This window comes from Nicotiana tomentosiformis, chromosome 8 (assembly GCF_000390325.3).
Source record: "Nicotiana tomentosiformis chromosome 8, ASM39032v3, whole genome shotgun sequence".
NCBI lineage: Eukaryota > Viridiplantae > Streptophyta > Magnoliopsida > Solanales > Solanaceae > Nicotiana > Nicotiana tomentosiformis.
In genome coordinates, this window is record NC_090819.1 from 114,839,713 (window position 1) to 114,862,014 (window position 22,302).

Consider the following 22,302-nt stretch of genomic DNA (forward strand, 5'->3'; position numbering starts at 1 on the left):
GTTTTCATGATAAAGAATGGGTCAGTTTGTTAACTTATTAGGGTAACTGCCAGCTTTTGAAAATCACGTGTTTGGCTTCTTTTTCCCCTCTCCATTCTTCTTCTTCATCATTTTGTGGTTATTTATTCTATTCTCACTAGATGTAAAATTTTGCCGTTGCGCACCAAAGTTTATTAGTGATTGGTACTTCTCAGAGAGAAATATTTGACTCTAAACAAAAAGATTGATTCAACTACATAGATTTGACATTGTTGATGATAATAGGTGTCATTCAAACAAACAATTCCAATAGAATTCTTCTAGCCAAATTGGCTAGGATTGGAAACGCATCTCTTACAAATCCAAAAGTATGGACCAATGTTATTGGAATCAAGATTCGAACATGAAGAGCACATCTGGAAATGAGCGATCTATACCTAAAAGGGCAACTTGATGCATTACGCTCCCGCTATGCACAGGGTCCGGGGGTCCAGAAAAGGGTCGGACCACAAGGGTCTATTGTACGCAGCCTTACCCTGCATTTTTGCAAGAGGCTGTTTCCACGGCTCGAACCCGTGACCTTCTGGTCACAGGGCAACAACTTTACCAGTTACGCCAAGGCTCCTCTTCGAGTGATCTACACCTATTAAACTCAAATCTAATGTGAAATGATTCCTCTGTCCTCTTTGCAAAGCATCAAATATGCAAAAGTCCTCATAACATACTATAGTTTCATTCTTGTGGTTTGCCTTTTTGGCCATTGAAATCCAAAATGTCCACAAAAATTGCAAATCCCAATCTTGTAGATATTATAATAAAGTACTTAGCTTTCAACACACATCACAAGTGTTTGCAAACTGGCTAGCATTATTAACAACGAGCTAACAACTTATATCATGTATCCTTTTTAACTGGGGAAATAGTCATATCATTGAAGTGGGAATATATTATAGGGACAAGTAAGGAAATCGTAAGGCAGTCGTGTCGAAAGAGAATATTCACATTAATTTAGCCAAAACACGCGACAGACCTGGCAAAATTGAACGCAAGGAATTGCAAACAAAGCATCACCTCCTTCGTTCTTTTTGATAGATAAAATCAAATTTAGTCGTCCTGAACTGTGTTCGTGCAATCCCTTCTCCTAGGATGTCTCAAGCTAATCAGTTGTAAGTTCTCAGCAAGCATATAAAGGCAAAGAAAGCAGAGTCCAGCATATGCAATAGTAACACCCGACGCTATCCTTCCCAGAGCTGATAACACATAAAGAGTAACCACAACCTTAAAGAACAAGCGTTTGTCATGGCCTGTAGCAGCAACCCGGAGAACAGACTCAGCAGCACCGATAGTGTTGGCAAGGCAGGCAAAGACGCTGTTGGCAACATCCTGAGAGATCTGCCACTCAAGCGGATCCACAGGAACTGAGATGTTCATCTGGCGAAAGAGGAGGCCGAGAATGGCGAGGGAACAAAGGAGTACAATAAAGACGTCTGAGACAAGAGAGACAAGACTGGAATTCCGATAGGCGCAGTGGTAGTAAACGAGGCTGCCACAGATGATGAGTATGAAGGGTTTACCCCCAACATCCGTCTTCCTGGGGTTTATTGTCCTTGCTGTAGTCTCATTAGCATTCAATTCCATTGATACACATCAACTAGAGAGATCAACCTGCGCCTTTGAGTTGTGGCCGTTGGGGCGCAGAACAAACTAATCCGTGACCAACAAGTTTCCCTAAAGCGAACCGAAAGGAATTGCTACGCTCAAAAAATTCTTGCTTGAGGGCTTCCTCATGCGTTTATAAGAGTTGACCACCCATATAGACAATATGGACGATTGTTAGAATGGTCAATCCTGGACAATTCTTTCCTGATGCTTCAAAATCCGTCAGCTGTAAGATGTATTCAAAATTTTAAATCAGCGGGCTGTAGTCACAAGTGTATTCAAAATTCTATGCTACACTAGATTTAGAAACTTCCAATTGCATTTGGACCTTTACCACATGCTTCTATCACTAAATCTTGTGGGAAAGAAATGTATTTTCCTTGGAATTTCTTGTGTTCGCCACAGTTAAAGATGAACGAAAACATCAAACCAAAATGAAGTACTAAATAGTAATACCGAAAATGTCATCGTGCCCCTATATATCTAGTCAAAATGTTCGATTTTCAGCCACTCCAAAAGGACCAAACAGCACATAATGATGCATTTTCAATAACTATACTTACCTCTAATTCAAGAACTTATAATAATTACCATTATTGAATTGCTTAATTTTTTGCTACTAGGGTTGTGACAATTTTTATTGTGCTAAAATTTTACAACATAAAACTCCTTTCTTTCTCACTTTATGGTAAATGGGGTTCACAAAATGCACTAAAAATTCGAACTCTATCAAATTAGTATCTTATAGTTTTGAATCCTTACAAATTCAAGAACCGTCAGATTACAAAAGCTGTGTAATTTTGCATACCTGTTTCTGAAGTTTGTTGATCCAATACTATGTGATAATTTAGGAGAATTCAGAATTCTAACCCCGAACAGAGTGGAATATATCAAGAAGAATCCCAAACTGGATAACGTAAAATATTAAACAAAAACTGAAAAGTTAATTTTCAAATCAAAATAAGGAATAATTCCAAGGAAGTATACTTACAAGTGGCGGAACAGCAGTCTCCGCCGTAGTTGAAGAAAGGAATTGAGAAGTTCGTTCGCCGGAATATAGCAATCGCAGCGGCAGTCGAAATGCTGGTCGGGGTTAGGGATTTCCGAAGTGGTTTTGGGAATCTGAAAAGGGAATTTGTGCTTTTCTTTAGAATTTGACAAAAGAAGTCCCTTATGTTCTGGATTGGTCTCTTATGATCCTTTAAATATATACCTAAACGATTTTAGTCCTAATTATTTACTAAATTCATTAGTTTTGGTCTATGTTATTATTAAAACACATGGCAGTATAATCTTTGATGAAAGTGGTTTATGAGAATTGAGAAGCACCTGATTCGTTTAAAAAGAAACCATCATGACAAACTTCTTCGAATTCTTTTTTTCAATTTGCACCTTAAAAAAAATCTAATTCTCTGGATATATTATTCGCTTCATTTATTCCTCAATTATATTAATTAGCGAATTAAATCAACGTTTATATCTCGTTAAAACCTTCAATATATACTTGCTGAAATCTTAAGGTTAAAGATTTTTCTTTTACCACGCAAGTTAGCACGGTGAATTAACTTCATTTTATTGCACTGTCAAACAGCTCTTTCATATCTAATTCTAGACTCTGTTTGGAAAAATATATAATATGATGGAAATAACTTAAGGTTCAGGAGGATAAAGGACCACAATATTTCTAAGACTTCAAAAATCAAGATGAAAGTCATAAAGTTTAGTAATAGAAAAGAAATATTAATCTTCATGGAGTGGCTCTTGTAAACTTTAATTAAATTTGAAGTCGCTAAGCTTCCGTTTGGCTATAAGTTTTTTTTTTACTTTTTTCCAAAAATATTTTGAAAACATTGTTTGGTTATAAAAAAAAGTGGCAAAATTTTTTTCGATAGCTTTTGAAGATGAATCAAGTTTCAAAATGTTGTTTAGACTAGTTTTTGAAATTTTTTACTCACAAAATTTCAATATCTTTTCAAGTTAAATGTATATCTAAATACAATGTTAACTTTCAAAAACTATTTTTCGTCTCATCTTTAATTTTTTTTTTCAACTTTCAATCAAATCTATATCCAAACGACACCTCAATAATTTTAAAACCAATAAAAAGAACAAAAGAAAAAGGAAGGGATATGCTTTTCTAGATATATTGCCATTATTACTACACTATAGAAAACTATAAAAAAGTTGTAAGTTTCCCAGGCTGGATTACTACTGTTTTAGGTCTGCATGAGAGTGACTGAAGGATTCTCTTTTCTCTGCTTCCCTTATTTTTTATCTTCCTTGAAAGTAATGCTTTTTCTTGTTTTTCCTGTTTGGAATCAGAAGATATTTCTGCAATTTCTGAAAATTTTATTTTCATTTTTTCTCTTTATGTGTGTGATTTTAATATTATCTATCGTTTCCTCCTATGGGAAACGAGAAGTATTAATAACGTTCACGCCAGAATCCATAAACTTCACGTACAAAATAATGCTATCACTGTCTACTGACTTCCTTACTACTATAGTGTTGGAAACAACAAGGAGCTTTTACTTTTTCTTTTTCCTTTTTAATTAAAAAAAAGTTTTGTTTTTCTATAAAAAGGATGACTTCTTGCAGTTTTCATTTTCCAGACTCAAATCATCTCTCAATCAAACTAGCTTGAAATTTAAATGATTTTTACATAAATAGCCGGTCGTCGGGACGGCGCAGAGGTAGAGCTAGCCTTGCGAATCCATTAGTTTTGGTCCAAATTATGTATTTGTTTACAGAAATCCATTGATTATATACAAATTATTAATTTGGAACTCAGTAGCTTAAAATGACTAGAATTTCGGAACTTTTAAACTTCAAATCCTGACTCTACTTCTGCACCGATGTACATAGATTATACATTAGTGATCATACACATATTATATATTCGTTGATTATTTTGTGGATGGTTATTTGGGTTATTCTTCACATTTTTGTTAATTCTTTACTTATTTTTCTTTTTAACGGAGGACAGAACAAGAGAAATAATGGTACTTGAACACACTATAGGAAAACCAACTTCTCTCTCTGTGTCCAGACATTAGTGTTGTTTTTAGTGTAAGCTGTAAAAAAATCGGAATCGATGAAAGAGCATATCTTCCATCAATGAGTTACCACTTTTCACTTTTTTTCGTATTCTTTCCTTTGATTCTTTTGCTACTGAGCTGTTCTTTAATTTTATGGTGGTCATGTTGCTTCTCTTTAGAAGACCCGTTGGCTTGTTTGGAACCTCTATATATCGTTATGCCTCTGTCCTTATCAATTAGGCCAATTTACACTACCTATTGTAAAACTTTGTTTGATGATCTTCAATCCACGACTTGGAAAAAGGTTAAAGATGAAAACAAACTAGCCACTTTTTGATCGTGTAGCAAGGGCAAAATACCATATTGATCGGTTGACCAAAAATAATTGCATTCGCTAGTTAAAAATTATATAAAATATATATATATATTTTTGTATATAATACACACATATATATATATATATATATATATATATATGTTAATTTTAACACGAAGAGATTTAAAAGAAGAAATTATCAAATCATAATGTGTTTTGATCCACACTCTAAGAATGGTTTCACTTGACAATTTGGATTTTACAGGATTGCAGCGTGATGAATCAGTTGATATTTCGTCAATATTGAGTGCGTTTAAGTCTATGCTCTGTTACTCTTTGTCAGAGTTTTAGCATATGACTCACAAGTTTAATGTCACCACAGTTCACATAACTTTGAATGTCACTTTTGTTCATATAAAGTGAAATTAATGTACTTTTTCTTCACTTGTTGGGTGTCCTAATATTTCTAGTTATAACACTGAATAACTTGGCAAGTCATCTTACTCCAACCTATTTAAGACACTTCCACGATTTTATAGGAATACTATCTAAACTATAAACTTTTCTAATCCCATATTTTCAATTGAATCATTTACCTTGCAACAACAACAACAACAACAATAATATATGTTTGGAGATCTAGAATTAATGTTATTTATCATGATTCGAGTTGAACGAGTGATCAAAATATATAGCCTCTCTTTATCTCTTCTTGATCTTATTATCCAACTCTTGTCTAGAATTATCTTTAATGCACTTCACCTTATTTAATGATCTTATTTTCCTTCTTTCTTAGTTGTACTAGTTTAATTTTTTTTCCTTTCCTTCTCATATTCCTAGCTTTTGATATAAGTCATCTAGGATTTCTCCTCAAACTTTATTACTAATAGTCTTCTTGACTTTCTTCAAACTTTATTACTAAAAGTTTTCTTAACTTTCTTCTTAGCTCTCTTGTACTCCCTATGTTTGATTCATTTTCGGTTTAATTTAAAGACCTCTATACTAGACTTCAACTTGTTCAGAGAATATCATCAAACGAGACTTCTACTTCTTCTCCCCCTATAAAGTGAACGAAATAATATAATATACACTAAGACTTATTTTGTTCTTTTTTCTTTTTGGGGGCCGGAAATAGAGGCGGATCCAAGATTTAAATCGTTCAACTTTCATGATTTTTAGTATTGAACTTATTAAATATATTTTTAAAGTTATGCTTCATATCTACTATTTTTGTAATTTTAATAAAATTTTACATATAAATTTTTACTCTATATCGAAAGTTATGAGTTGAATTGAATATGTTGGTTCAACACTACATTCGCCCTGACCGGGAAGACAGCAAATATATGAGGGATGACTGATGAGATTAGAAAGATATGGGTGGCGGTTGTTTAGTTTCAACTCCGTATTCAAAAATTCATACAAACTAAACAACTGATTTAAAAATTTAACCTAAATAGTCGTCCATCTTAAGTATATAATCAGCATATTATTCATATATACCGATTAATTAAGAAAAATAAACAGTCTATTTATATAAATATCTTTATAATATGACCTTCTTCTCACAATTCATATAGATCTCATGCACCTCAACCAATTACATTATTAAAGAATGGGCTACCAAAGTTATCTCTTAGCAGTTAGTACTACTACGTACCCACCACACTACTCTTCTAACAATACAAATTCAAAATTATTGTCAGTGTTTTTTTCTTTTCTTTGCTTCCAAGTTGCTTTGCCATGTTGCCTCCTTTGAGCCTAATTCTTGATCTCATAACTCCTCCTTTGGGTGCCATTACTATTATTTATGCTTCCTTTGGCACATATACCCATTTCCATTTGCTTCTAATCACCTAATTTTAAAGTAAACAATTACTCCATCAAATGCTTAAAAGCGTATGACACAATATACATATATATAGAGAGAGAGGTATGCTTAACTTTATTAGAAATCTTTCACAATCTTTTTCTTCAATTCTGCTCGGTATAAATTAAATGGTTACTTGACTTTATTGGCTGATCTAAAGGGTAATTCAATTCAATCCATGCCCCAACTTCCCATCACATGTCGATCTGCTTTCATTTGTCATCCTTTGAATTATATTTTTCTCTATCTTTCGTTTGGTTTTGGTCAAATGATGCCTTCGGCAGGTCACGTCTTCAGTGCGAGGATTCTTCCATTTATAGCATGATATTATTCTGTCGTGCCTGCTCAGCTTGCATTATATGCCGTGCCCAATTACAGACCCATGATTTAAAGGTAGCGGATGTATATTTGCTTTAAACCAAAATTTATTTTGTATATAGGGAGTCGCTACTGATATATTATTATTTTTTTAGAAAAAAAAAATAATATATATATATATATATATAGCGGATGTATATTTGCTTTAAACCAAAATTTATTTTGTATATAGGGAGTCGCTACTGATATATTATTATTTTTTTAGAAAAAAAAATATATATATATATATATATATATATATATATATATATATATATATATATATATATATATATATATAAAATTTTTACCTAATTTTAGGGGTGCCGGTGACCCCTCATTCTATAATGTAGGTCCGCCTCTGGTTGTGACTACCCATGGAAGCTTTATGGTTTCTTATAATGACCTAAAATTAATAAACAATAATAATGAGTGTTCACAGTAAAAAAAAAAAAATGACAAATATGGATAGATTTTAGGTGGACTTCTTAATACATATATAAGGTCGGGGCTAAAGCTACTGAGCTTAGGTGAATCCGTAAATGACACTTGCCTAGTCACTAGGGCGGTGCATGGATAGGATCGGATCGGATCGGATTTAGCACATTTCAGATTGAAATTTCGGATTTTTGATTCTACAAAATGCAATCTGAATTTGATCCGAATTAATATCGGATCGGATTTTAAAGTTCGGATGGGTTAATATTTTAAATATCGGATCGGATTGTACGCATTATTAAGGACTTTTTCTTTTATCCTTTTTTTGCGTTTTTCATTCGTGGTATTAGTTAGGCAAACAGATTTGGTGGATGGCAAATAGATTTTCCTTGTAAATCCCCCAACTCTAACGTGGATGGCTTATCTTTGACCAAATCAAATTTGGTGCCGAAAAGTTAATACGAGGGCATCAATTGCTAATCTAGCAAAAAATGGACAAAGAAAAAGGCCAAAAACGGTAATAGCAGTAAATTGTGCAGGAAACATAGTTCATCTCCGACCAAAACTAAATCTGATGAGAGGCAATACAGCAAGAACATCAGCCCTAATCTACAGAAGAAAAGGAAAGCTGCAAATCCCAATTCTTGTGGTTGAATCCATTACATAAACAAAATACAATCTTCATAGAAAAATAAAATTAATTGAAATCCCAAATAGATGTCTAATAAACTGAAATCCTCAACAAGAATTCATTAATAGATTATACAAAAAAGTTTCGAGTACCAACTTCTATGGTCATCCCACTCAATCCTGACTCGCTTTCAAGTTCAGCAACACTGCACTTGTCAAAACCGAGAGGATTAGTAAACAAATCACACACAAATTTTCAAAGACAATCAATATAAAAGCATAACAGCACATAAACAGAAAGGCTAACTTATTCTTTCAAAGTTGACTGACTTTTGTTTATTTCTGCAGCTGGATGATGGAGGGAGCAGTATATAGGTTATCACCAGTTTAGCTTTTCAGTTTACGAGCAAAGGTACTCTCCAACTATTTTGTAGACATACCCATTAACCACACAAAAATAAACTATTTTGAGTTTATTCTAGCCTAACATGAAATTTAGTCATCTAGAAGAGAAAGGAAGACAATGTACATTGCATTTTCTGCTGTTGTAATCATACCCAGTTCCCATTAGGATAACATGAGTGAAATTTAATATTTCAAGACAAATTGTATAGCTAAGGAACATGTTGGTCGCATTTAGCTATCTACTGACCATAACTGGGAGCATAAGTAAATGTGTATCATGTTAACAGTATATCATGTTAACAGCACATAAGCAGAACAACCAATTGTTAACAGAATATTGATAAAAGCACAGAAAGAAATATACCGGCAATAGCAAACAATAATCTCCATCGCTATATGTCGACAATGCAAGGCTCTCTTTCTGTTAAAGAAAGTTAAGAGTGAAAGCCCCAAAATAAATTTAGACAACAAATCAAAAACTAAAGTCTTAGCAGTCCCTAAAGCCAAACGCCCCAAAACCGATACATGCACCCAAATAAGTCTTAGTAGCAGTCCCTAATTTATTTCATCAATTTCTTCCATGAAATAAAGGAGAACAAATACTTTCTTTAAGCTCTAAGAAAGGGGGAGAAAGAGAGAGATAGAGAGAGAGAGAACGAGTCAGTCTTACCGTCGTTCGGTCGCCGTCGATAGTTGGAAGTCGAAGCACAGAGAAGAGACAGAGGATGTGAGCAACAGTCTCTAAAAATGAGAAGCAGTCTCGGAGTCGGAACACAGAGAAGAGAAGAGAAGAGAAGAGAAAATGAAATAATACCTAACCTAACCCTAAAATTAAAGTTAGTATTTATACTTGCTGATAAACGGCCAAAAATGCATATTTTTTGGTATACTTGCATCTCATAACTTATGTGGTTACGGTAGGTTACATGAGTTTTTGTAGTGAATTATGCTCATTACGTGCATTCTTATGTGTAGGAGCAAGTTGGATGAAAAATGAGCAAAAGAAATTGATTCGAGACCAAAAGACAAAAGAAGGACTTTGCCCGTTCACTCTCGCATGCACACGAGAGAGTAAACGAGCTAGCTAAGGAAAAGCTTGAGAAAAAACAGCGGATTATAGCAAAAAGGCATGGAAGTGCACGAGATACCTAGAAGGAAAAGAAAAAGAGAAGAAATTTGCTCGTTCACTCTCGCGTGTGCACGAGAGAATGAACTAGCTATCCTAAAAAGGCTATTTCAAAGTGGGCTTGTATTATTTCGCCCCATGCTAACCCTATCCCATATAAATAGTCTTTAAACTCACTTTTGAGGAGAAGGAGGGGGCGTTAGAGGGGGCGTTCTTAGAGAGGATTATGGACCAAAGAAGGCATGAACACACTAGGAGCAAGGCGGATAATTCTTCTACGAGTTTTTCACTTCGTTCTTCCTATTTTCATTATTGGTTATGAATTCTAGTATTGTAGTTTTGCATACTATTATAAATAACTAATTCGTTATCTAGGTTTTTGATGGAACCTTTTTAGGATGAATTCTTATTACATTTTTATATAATTGAGCCGTTGGATTTCTCTACTTGTTCAACTACGCGTTTATTGTTGTTGATTGAATGACCATCAATTAACTGTGCCTATTTAGTGTGTATATTGCTCGAGAGAGAGTACGCATTTAGGTAGTTGTTAAACAACATCACTCCTAACGTATATGAGAGATCAATACAGAGGGTTTAAAGGTGGGATTAGAGATAACGAAACCTTGGTGCGATCGTAGTGAGCGATGAATTAGTGTCAGCCAGCGTAGTTCGAGAGAATATGTCTAGTAAATTGTGATAGTTGCTCGAAAGAGAATTACGATACCCGAAGTACTCACGATCGATAGAGAATAGTTAGGCAAAATTACAAAAGACGTAGCGGGAAGGATTCTGACAATTGGGGAAATCATAACTCTAGACCTCCTTAGGCTTGTCTCCAATTTTATCCTTGTTAGTTGATAATTTTACTGTTTTATAATATTTGTTAGTTAATTAGTAGAAATAAAATTCAAATCTTTATAACTGAAAAATTGTTTGGACTTGTGTTTCTTAGCAATATTGAACCACTGTAGCTAAACCTTAGTTCTCTGTGGAATTCGACTACGGACTTGTAAACCAGATTATATTTGCAACGACCGCTTAGTCCTTTTTATAAGGCATAGTTAGGCGTGATCAAATTTTGGCGCCGTTGCTGGAGAACTAACGGTGTAGCTGTATATGTACATATTGCTAGGTTTCAAGTTTGAACTTTTATTTTTATTTTTTTGTATTTTATTTTTTTATTTTTATTTTACTTATTGATTTGAGAGACATGGCATCGTGGAATTATGAGAGTTTTGATGTTGGCAATTCTTCTCTTGATCCTCCTTATGCATATTATGGAGAAAACCCCCATTGCAAGATTGTCAAAATATTCCCGAGAGCGAGTTATGTCACGACCCAAACTCCCTCCGTATAACGTCGTGACGACACCTAGTCTCTACGACTAGGTAAGTCTAACAAATTGCGGAAATATAACAAAAACAAAAATAAAACTTGGCAACTAACAGCAGTGGATAACTGAATAACTAATAACACTGCCGCTCGGCATGTACAATAACCAATACTCTATAATACACAATCTTCCCAAAACCCGGAACATCATAAGTCACAAGCTACAGAAGGAGACTAGTATCTCTATACACTAGAGTCTAACAAAAGAAGTACGGAAGGTAAATGACATAGAAGATAATAGAGGGGGACTCCGAGGTCCGCGGACGCGACAGATATACCTTGAAATCTCCGTACAACAACAAGCACTCTCAGCTAATAGCGGGGCTGATAAGAAGTACCTGGATCTGTACACAAAACATGTGCAGAAGAGTAGCATGAGTACACCACAACGGTACCCAGTAAGTGCCAAGCCTAACCTCGGCAGAGTAGCGACGAGGTCAGGTGCGGGCCCTACTGGGATATAATAACAAGACAGATGACAAAATAAAATGAAGTAAAACAGAGAGTTTAACAGAAGGAATTCACAGAGAAACAACAACACACAAACAATGTGATAACAACAGGGGCGCTCCCGAGATACAGTCTCATAGTCCCAAAAGTAAATACTCGACATGGGATCTCTCGAGATACCATCTCGTAGTCCCAAAAGTAAATATGCAGGGAGAACTCTCGAGGAACCGCCTCATAGTCTCAAAAGTAAATGTACAAGGAGAACTCCCGAGGAACCACCTCGTAGTCTCAAAAGTAAATATGCAGGGAGAACTCTCGAGGAACCGCCTTGTAGTCTCAAAATAAATATGTAGGGAGAACTCCCGAGGAACCGCCTCGTAGTCTCAAAGTAAACATATAGCTCAAACCGATAAATACCATAGTTAACATCAAGATTTCTACAGTTATACTGATAAAGAACAAGGAAAAATAGGAAATCAACTAGGCATACTTCACGGAGTTCAAATAAGCAATTAAAGCACGTAGACATGCGATATTAGACTAAACAGGATAGCTACACATGTTGGAATAGCTCAATTAAAAATGAAAACAGACTAATACTCATATAAACGGTATAACTCAAATTAAAGGAAAAACAGATTACTACTCAGTAAAATAAATCAGGTTTTACAACAAATAGCCCGTGTACATACTCGTCACCTCACGTACACGACGCTCACATATCACAACAATACCAAATCCTAGGGGATTCCCCCCCCCCCACCCACCCACAAGGTTAGGTAAGCCACTTACCTCGAATCCAACTCAATCAATCCGTAAGAATGCCCTTTCCTCGATTATCCGACTCCGAATAGCCCAAATGTAGCCAAACACAATTGCATATCATAAATACAACTATAATAGGTTAATCTAATTAATGAAATCAATATTTTAACAAAAATTCTGAAATTTACCCTAAAAAGTCGACCCGGGCCCACGTCTCAGAATCTGGTAAAAGTAACAAAATATGAATACTCATTCACTCACGAGTCTAACCATATCAAATTTACTAAAATCTGACACCAAATGGTCCTTCAAATCCTCAAATCAAACTCTCCAAATCCCTAGTCTCAACTCCCAAATTACACCTTAAATACACACTAACTAGGTGAAAAAATAAATGGGGAAGCAAGATTATTGATAAAAAATAAGCACAAGGGACTTACCTCAAGAAATCCCTCAAAAAGGCTCTCAAGAAATCGCCAAACCCGAGCTCAAAATGTTAAAAATGAGCAAATATCGCAAACCCTTGCATTTAAATGTTCTGTCCAGAAATCTCGCACCTGCGGCCCATAGTCGCACCTGCGGAATTTTCATTGCAGGTGTGGAAATTACATAAAGGTACTGGGTCCGCATCTGCGAGCAATGGGCCGCACCTGTGCACCCGCTCCTGCGGAATTCTCCCGCTTCTGCGATCCCTCACGCCCTGGCCTCTTCCGCTTCTGCGCTCCATCTTCCGCATCTGCGGATGTGCAGATGCGGTTATACCTCCGCACCTGCGACCTCTTGCCTCTTCCTTCCAGACCGCACCTGCGTCCATTGGCTCGCTTCTGCGGGCTCGCACCTGCGGTCAATGTTGCGCAGGTGCGATTACACCAGGTGCAGTAGCTTCAGCTATTTTTCCAAAATTAAAATTGATCTGTTAACCATCCGAAATCAACCTGAGGCTCCCGGGACCTCAACAAAATATACCCACTAGTCCTAAATCACCATACGGACTTAGTCGAGCCCTCAAATCACATCAAACAACGCTAAAAATACGAATCACCCTCCAATTCAAACTTAATGAACTTCAGAGTTTCGAACTTCCACAACCGATGCCTAAACCTATCAAACCACGTCCGATTGACCTCAAATTTTGCACATAAGTCATATTCGACATTACAAACCTACTCCAACTTCTGAAATTAGAATCCGACCCCGATATCAAAAAGTCCACTACCGGTCAAAATCTCCAAAAATTTGACTTTCGCCAATTCAAGCCTAAATCATCTACATACCTCAAATTCAAAGTCCGGACACGCTCCTAAGTCCAAAATCACCCAACGGAGCTAACGAAACTGATGGAACTCCATTCCGGAGTCATCTTCATGCAGTTCTGACTACGGTCAAAATCTTAAGACTTAAGCTTCCGTTTTTAGGGACTAAGTTTCCCAAGACACTCCGAAACTAAAAACAAGACCTCCCGGCAAGTCACATAAGCAGAAAAAGGTACGGGAAAAATAGTAAACAGGGGATCGGGGCTATTACTCTCAAAACAACCGGCCGGGTCGTTACATCCTTTCCCTTTTAAAACAATCGTTTGTCCTCGAACGAGTATAAAGACATACCTGAAGTGGTGAAAAGATGAGGATAACGGCTGTGCATATCCCGCTCGGTCTCCCAAGTCGCCTCCTCGACCGGCTGACCCCTCCACTGCACCTTCACGGAAGCAATATTCTTTGAACTCAGCTTTCGAACTTGCCTGCCCAAAATAGCCACTGGCTCCTCAACATAAGATAGATCCTTGTCCAACTGGACTGAGCTAAAATCCAACACATGAGTCGGGTCACCGTGATAATTCCGGAGCATAAAAACATGGAATACTGGATAAACTCCTGCTAGACTAGGAGGTAAGGAAACCTCATAAGCAACCTCCCCAATTTGTCGCAATACCTCATAGGGACCAATGAACCTTAGGCTCAGCTTGTCCTTCTTTCCGAACCTCATAATGCCCTTTATAGGAGAAACCCGGAGCAAGACTCGCTCTCCAACCATGAATGCAACATCGCGAACCTTTCGATCTGCATAACTCTTCTGTCTGGACTGGGCTGTGCGAAGTCGTTCCTGAATCACCTTCACCTTATCCAGGGCATCCTGAACTAAGTCTGTACCCAATAATCTAGCCTCGCCCGGCTCGAACCAACCCACTAGTGACCGACACTGCCTACCATACAGAGCCTCATACGGTTCCATCTGAATGCTCGACTGATAACTGTTGTTGTAGGAAAACTCCACAAGTGTCAAGAACTGATCCCAAGCACCCCCAAAATCTATCACACAAGCGCGGAGCATATCCTTCAGTTTCTAAATAGTGCGCTCGGATTGCCCGTCCGTCTGAGGGTGAAACGCTGTGCTCAACTCAACCCGATACCCAACTCCTGCTGTATAGCCCTCCAGAACTGTGATGTAAACTGCGTACCTCGGTCAAAGATGATAGATACTGGTACGCCATGAAGCTTGACAATCTCGCAGATATAAATTCTAGCCAACTGCTCGGAAGAATAGGTAGTCATCACAGGAATGAAATGATCTGACTTGGTCAACCTATCCACAATCACCTAGACTGCATCAAACCTCCGCTGAGTCTGTGGGAATCTAACAACGAAATCCATAGTGATCCGCTCCCATTTTCACTCCGGAATCTCTAACTTCTGAAGCATTCCACATGGCCGTTGATGCTCATTCTTTACCTGCTGGCAATTCAGACACCAAGCTATATATTCCACTATGTCTTTCTTCATTTTCCTCCACCAGTAATGCTGTCTCAAGTCCTAATACATCTTTGCGGCACCCAGATGAATAGAGTACTGCGAACTGTGAGCCTCCTAGAGAATCAACTCACGCAAACCATCTACATTGGGCACACATAGCCTGCCATGCATCCTCAATGCACCATCATATCCAATAGTGACCTCCTTAGCATCACCGTGCTGGACCTTGTTCTTAAGGTCAAGCAGATGGGGGTCATCATACTGACGTTCCCTGATACAATCATAAAGAGAAGACAGAGATACCACACAAGACATTACTCGACTCGGCTCAGATATATCCAATCTAACAAACTAGCTGGCTAAGGCCTAAACATCCAATGCCAATGGCCTCTCTGCTGCTGGTAGATATGCTAAACTCCCCAAACTCTCCGCCCGGCGGATCAAAGCATCGGCCACCACATTGGCCTTCCTGGGATGGTACAAAATGGTGATATCATAATCCTTAAGCAACTCCAACCATCTCCACTGACGCAAATTAAGATCCTTCTGCTTGAACAGATGCTGCAAACTCCGATGGTCGGTGTAAATCTCACAGGGAACACCATACAAATAGTGCCGCCAAATCTTCAAGGCATGAACAATAGTTGCTAACTCAAGGTCGTGGACATGATAGTTCTTCTCATGCACCTTCAGCTGTATGGACGCGTAGGCATTCACCCTACCGTCCTGCATCAACACCGTGCCGAGACCAATCTGCGACGCATCACAATATATAGTATAAGACCCCAAACCTGTAGGCAATACCAATACTAGGGCTGTAGTCAAAGCTGTCTTGAGCTTCTGAAACCTCTTCTCACATTCCTCCGTCCACCTGAACGGAGCACCCTTCTGGGTCAGCCTGGTTATAGGTGCTGCAATGGATGAGAATCCCTATACAAAACGGTGGTAATACCCCGCCAAACTAAGAAAACTCCGGATCTCCATAGCTGATGACGGTCTAGGCCAACTCTGCACTGCTTCCACCTTCTTCGAATCCACCTGGATCTTATCACTTGATACTACATGACCCAAGAATTCCACTGAGTCTAGCCAAAACTCACACTTTGAAAATTTTGCATATAGCTTCTTTTCTCTCAAGGTCTGAAGCGCAGTCCTCGGGTGCTGCTCATGATCCTCCTGAGTCCGGGAGTACACCATAATGTCGTCAATAAACACAATAACGAGTGAGTCAAGATAAGGTAGGAACATATTGTGCATCAAGTGCATAAAAGCTGCTAGGGCATTAGTCAGCCCAAATGACATTACAAGAAACTCGTAGTGACCATATCGAGTCCTGAAAGCAGTCTTCGGGATATCTGGCTCCCGAATCTTTAACTGATGATAGCCTGAGCGTAAGTCAATCTGGAAAAATACTCTGGCACCCTGTAACTAATCAAATAACTTATCAATACGAGGTAATGGATACATGTTCTTCACTGTGACTTTGTTCAACTGGTGATAATCAATACACATCCGCATAGAACCATCCTTCTTCTTCACAAATAAGACAGGAGCACCCCAAGGTGACACATTGGGCCGAATGAAGCCCTTATCAAGCAACTCTTATAATTGCTCCTTCAACTCCTTCAATTCAGGAGGATTCATACGATATGGAGGAATAAAGATGGGCTAAGTGCCCGACAACAAATCAATGCCAAAATTAATATCTCTGTCGAGCGGCATGCCTAGAAGATTAGCTGGAAATATATCTTGAAAGTCCCTCACTACTGGGACTGACTCAACTATAGGGGTATCAATACTGTCATCTCTCACATAAGCTAGATACATGTTATACCCCTTCTCAACCATTCGTTGAGCTTTAAGAAATGAAATAACTCTGCTGGGAGTATACTCTAAGGTACCTCTCCACTCAAATCGTGGTAAACCTGGCATAGCCAGCGTCACGGTCTTAGCGTGACAATCAAGAATAACATAATGAGGTGACAACCAATCCATGCCCAAGATAACATCAAATTCTACCATGCTGAGTAATAATAAATCGGCTTTGGTCTCAAAACCACTAAGAGCAATAAAAAATGACCGATACACGCGGTCCACAGTAAGAATCTCCCACAGGAGTAGACACATAAACAGAGGAACTCATAGAATCCTGAGATACGCCCAAATATGGGGCAAAATAAGAGGACACATAGAAATATGTAGATCCTGGGTCAAATAATACCGACGCATCTCTATGACAGACCGGAACAATAACTGTAATGACAAGTCGGAAGCAACTGCCTCTGTACGAGCCGGAAGAGCATAATATCTGGCCTGGCCTCCCCCTCTAGGGCGACCTCGATCTCCCTGACCTCCACCTCGAGCTGGCTGAGTAGGTGGGGCGGTAGTTGGTGCTGGAATCATAGCCTGAGGACACGGTGGAGCACGTGGTGGCTGAGAAGTCTGTGGAGGTGCACCCCTCCTAAATCTGGGGCAATCCCTCACCATATAGCGAGTGTCGCCATACTCAAAACAACCTCTCGGAGAGCGTGACTCTTGTGACTAGCTCGGGACAAGTCTGGTGGACTGGCCGCTAAGAGCATCCCGAGCAGGAGGCACACTAGATACTGACGTTGCATAATAAGGCTCCTGGGGCCTAGAAGAGACCGGAATACCACTGGCAGCTGGAAGAGCTGAATGAATGGGGCGACTCACATAACCCCTACCATGTCGAACTACAGCCGGGGCATGAGTACCGCTGTAAGTGCCAGACTCTCAAGACCTCTTGGCCTCCCTCTCCTCTCTATCCCGGGCAAGCATGCCCTCCAATCTCCTGGCAATACTAACAACCTGCTGATAAGAAATATCCATCTCCAACTCCCTGTCCATACTAATCCGGATACTAGGGTGGAGTCCCTCAATAAACCGTCGAACCCTCTCTCGAATTGTGGCAACCAAGGCCGGTGCATGTCGTGCCAAATCACCGAAGCGGACTATATACTCTGACACAGTCATAACACCCTGGCGTAGCTGCTCAAACTCCGCGCGCCATGAGTCCCTGAGGCTCTGAGGGACATACTCTCTCAAAAACATGTGCCAAAACTGTGTCCATATAAGTAAAGTTGCCTCATCTGGGCTACTCAACTCACAAGCACGCCACCATTGATATGCTGCTCCTCTAAGCTGGAAGGTGGTAAAAGAAACCCCACTCGTCTCCGCTACACCCATAGTATGGAGAATACGATGACACTCCTCCAGAAAACCCTAAGCATCATCCGTAGCCAATCCGCTGAAGGTAGGTGGGTGGTACTTCTTGTACCTCTCAAGTCTGAGTTGCTCCGCCTCATAAGCGGCTGTCCTAGTCTCATGCTGAACTGGAGCTACCGGCTGCATCGGTATAATCTTTGGAACTTGGTCGGCCTGAACCCGCTACTCTAGAGTATCGGCGACGGGAGTCTGTGCTCCTCCCCCGGCCTGAGATGTGGCGGGAGCAAGTGGAATCAATCTAGCCTGGGTTAAGGTGCTGAACATGCTCAGAAACAGGGCTAGAGTCTCCTGGAGAGCTGGTGCAGCAACAGGTATCTCAGGTGTCTGCCTCCAACTGGAGCTACTGGGGGCTCCTCTGTCTCCACGCGCGCGGGTGCTCTGGCTGCACCGCGTGGTTGTCCTCGGCCTCTACCCCGGCCCCGGCCTCTCGCAGCTCTAGTAAAGGGCGCGGGTGCCTGGTCATCAGATCCGCATATACGTGTCCTCATAATCTGTGAGAGAATAGAATACATAAATTTAGAATTTTGAAGTCAACAATTTCGCACGACAAGGAATCGAAGAAGTATAATTTTTCCTAACAGTTCCATAGCCTCCGGAAGATAAGTACAGACGTCTCTGTACCGAGCCGCGAGAGTCTAATAAGCCGGCTTGTGACTCACGACACCTATGAACCTAGAGCTCTGATACTAACTTGTAACGACCCAAACTCCCTCCGTATAACGTCGTGACGACACCTAGTCTCTATGCCTAGTTAAGCCTAACAAATTGCGGAAATATAACAAAAACGAAAATAAAACTTGGCAACTAACAACAGTGGATAACTGAATAACTAATAACACTGCCGCGCGGCATGTACAATAACCAATACTCTATAATACACAGTCTTCCCAAAACCCGGAACATCATAAGTCACAAGCTACAGAAGTAGACTAGTATCTCTATACACTAGAGTCTAACAAAAGAAGTACGGAAGGTAAATCACATAGGAGATAATAGAGGGGGACTCCAGGTCTGCGGACGCGACAGATGTACCTTGAAGTCTCCGTACAACAGCAAGCACTCTTAGCTAATAGCGAAACTAATAAGAAGTACCTCGATCTGCACACAAAATATGTGCAGAAGAGTAGCATGAGTACACTACAACGGTACCTAGTAAGTGCCAAGCCTAACCTCGGTAGAGTAGCGACGAGGTCAGGTGCGGGCCCTACCGGGATATAATAACAAGACAGATGATAAAATAAAATAAAGTAAAATAGAGAGTTTAACAGAAGGAATTCACAGAGAAATAACAACACACAAACAATGTGATAACAAAAGGGGCGCTCCCGAGATACAGCCTCGTAGTCCCAAAAGTAAATACTCGACAGGAGATCTCCCGAGATACCGTCTCATAGTCCCAAAAGTAAATATGTAGGGAGAACTCTCGAGGAACCGCCTCATAGTCTCAAAAGTAAATGTGCAGGGAGAACTCCCGAGGAACCGCCTCGTAGTCTCAAAAGTAAATGTACAGGGAGAACTCCCGAGGAACCGTCTCGTAGTCTCAAAAGTAAATGTGCAGGGAGAACTCCTGAGGAACTACCTCGTAGTCTCAAAGTAATTATGCAGGGAGTACTCCCGAGGAACCGCCTCGTAGACTCAAAGTAAACACACAGCTCAAACCGATAAATACCATAGTTAACATCAAGATTTCTATAGTTATATTGATAAAGAACAAGGAAAAATAGGAAATCAACTAGGCATGCTTCACGGAGTTCAAATAAGCAATTAAAGCACGTAGACATACGATATTAGACTAAACAGGATAGCTACACATGTTGGAATAGCTCAATTAAGAATGAAAACAGATTAACACTCATTTAAACGGTATAACTCAAATTAAAGGAAAAACAGATTACTACTCAGTAAAATAAATCGAATTTTACAATAAATAGCCCGTGTATGTACTCGTCACCTCACGTACACGACGCTTACATATCACAACACTACCAAATCCTAAGGGGATTTTCCTCACACAAGGTTAGGCAAGCCACTTACCTCGAACCCAGCTCAATCAATCCGTAAGAATGCCCTTTCCTCGATTATCCGACTCTGAATGGCCCACATCTAGCCAAACACAATTGCATATCATAAATACAACTATAATAGGCTCATCTAATTAATGAAATCAATACTTTAACAAAAATTTTGAAATTTGCCCTAAAAGGTCGACCCGGGCCCATGTCTCGGAATCGGGTAAAAGTCACAAAATATGAACACTCATTCACTCATGAGTCTAACCATATCAAATTTACTAAAATCCGACACCAAATGATCTTTCAAATCCATAAATCAAACTCTCTAAATCCCTAGTCTTAACTCCCAAATTTCACCTTAAATACACACTAACTAGGTGAAAAAATAAATGGGGAAGTAAGATTATTGATTAAAAATAAGCACAAAGGACTTACCTCAAGAAATCCCTCAAAAATGCTCTCAAGAAATCGCCAAACCCGAGCTCAAAATGTTAAAAATGAGCAAAAATCGCGAACTCTTGCATTGAAGTATTCTGTCCAGAAATCTCGCACATGCGGAATTTCCATCGCAGGTGCAGAAATGACTTAAAGGGACTGGGTCCGCATCAGCGAGCAATGGGCCGCACCTGCGCGCCCGCTCTTGCGGAATTCTCCCGCTTCTGCGGTCCCTCACGCCCTGGCCCCTTTCGCTTCTACGCTCCATCTTCCGCATCTGCGGATGCACAGATGTGGTTATACCTCCGCACCTGCGACCTCTTGCCTCTTCCTTCCAGACCGCACCTGCGTCCATTGGCTCACTTCTGCGGGCTCGCACATGCGGTCAATGTTGTGCAGGTACGATTACACCAGGTGCAGTAGCTTCAACTATTCTTCCAAAACTAAATTTGTTCCGTTAACCATCCGAAATCAACCCTAGGCCCCTGGGACCTCAACCAAACATACCCACTAGTCCTCAATCACCATACGGACTTAGTCGAGCCCTCAAATCACATCAAACAATGCTAAAAACATGAATCACCCTCCAATTCAAACTTAGTGAACTTTAAAGTTTCGAACTTCCACAACTGATGCCTAAACCTATCAAACCACGTCCGATTGACCTCAAATTTTTCACACAAGTCATATTCGACATTAAGGACCTACTCCAACTTCCGAAATCGGAATCCGACCCCGATATCAAAAAGTCCACTACCAGTCAAAATCTCTAAAAATTCGACTTTCGCCAATTCAAGCCTAAATCAGCTACATAACTCAAATTCACAGTCCGGACACGCTCCTAAGTTCAAAATCACCCAACAGAGCTAACAGAACCGACGGAACTCCATTCCGGAGTCGTATTCACATAGTTACTACTACAGTCAAAATCCTAAGACTTAAGCTTCTGTTTTTAGGGACTAAGTGTCTCAAGACACTCCGAAACCAAAAACAAGACCTCCCGGCAAGTCACATAAGCAAAAAAAGGTATGGGGGAAACAATAAACAGGGGATCAGGGCTATTTCTCTCAAAACGACCGGCCGGGTCGTTACAAGTTATGTGCACTAACTCAATCTTATGTGTGGAATGTGTGGTGGTCAAGATGACCATTTTCTGATTGTGCTTGTATGTATTATCCTCCCAACCCCTTATTATGGTGGTTCTACTTTTTCTTGTGAGGTTAACAGGGCCAAAGAACCTAGGGAAGCTGACCTGAAGGAGATCAAAGATATGTTAAAGTATTTCATGGAACAAATTAATGAGCAACAACTGCAAATACAAAGGCTATGTGATACTATCCAAAGGCAAGATGCAACTATTTATAATCTGGAGGCACAAGTGAGTCAATTAGTTGAAGAATTTAATGCCCAACAAGCTGATATTGTGGATAGTAT

The 22,302-nt window shown here is 39.5% G+C and overlaps 1 protein-coding gene and 1 long non-coding RNA gene across 3 annotated transcripts; both read right to left on the reverse strand.

Moving 5' to 3' along the window:
• Window positions 1-764: 764 nt before the first annotated feature.
• On the reverse strand, window positions 765-2,765 carry LOC104099705 (reticulon-like protein B22). Its single transcript, XM_009606779.4, has 3 exons — window positions 2,630-2,765; window positions 2,447-2,545; window positions 765-1,864 (listed from the first exon to the last, which is right to left on the reverse strand). The coding sequence occupies exon 3, from the start codon at window positions 1,615-1,617 to the stop codon at window positions 1,084-1,086; it is 534 nt and encodes a 177-aa protein (XP_009605074.1). The 5' UTR covers window positions 1,618-1,864; window positions 2,447-2,545; window positions 2,630-2,765; the 3' UTR covers window positions 765-1,083.
• A 5,407-nt stretch (window positions 2,766-8,172) lies between these two features.
• Window positions 8,173-20,525, reverse strand: LOC138896947 (uncharacterized). 2 transcript variants are annotated; one of them, XR_011410579.1, is made up of 3 exons: window positions 20,456-20,525; window positions 9,057-11,557; window positions 8,173-8,493 (listed from the first exon to the last, which is right to left on the reverse strand). It is a non-coding gene; the product is annotated as an uncharacterized lncRNA (long non-coding RNA). The 2 variants fall into 2 exon arrangements; XR_011410578.1 differs by lacking the exon at window positions 20,456-20,525 and adding an exon at window positions 12,869-18,854.
• Window positions 20,526-22,302: the final 1,777 nt, after the last annotated feature.

Bases quoted from the DNA above. Each gene is read 5' to 3' on its own strand.
- LOC104099705 (XM_009606779.4), bottom strand. From the start codon at position 1,617: ATGGAATTGAATGCTAATGAGACTACAGCAAGGACAATAAACCCCAGG.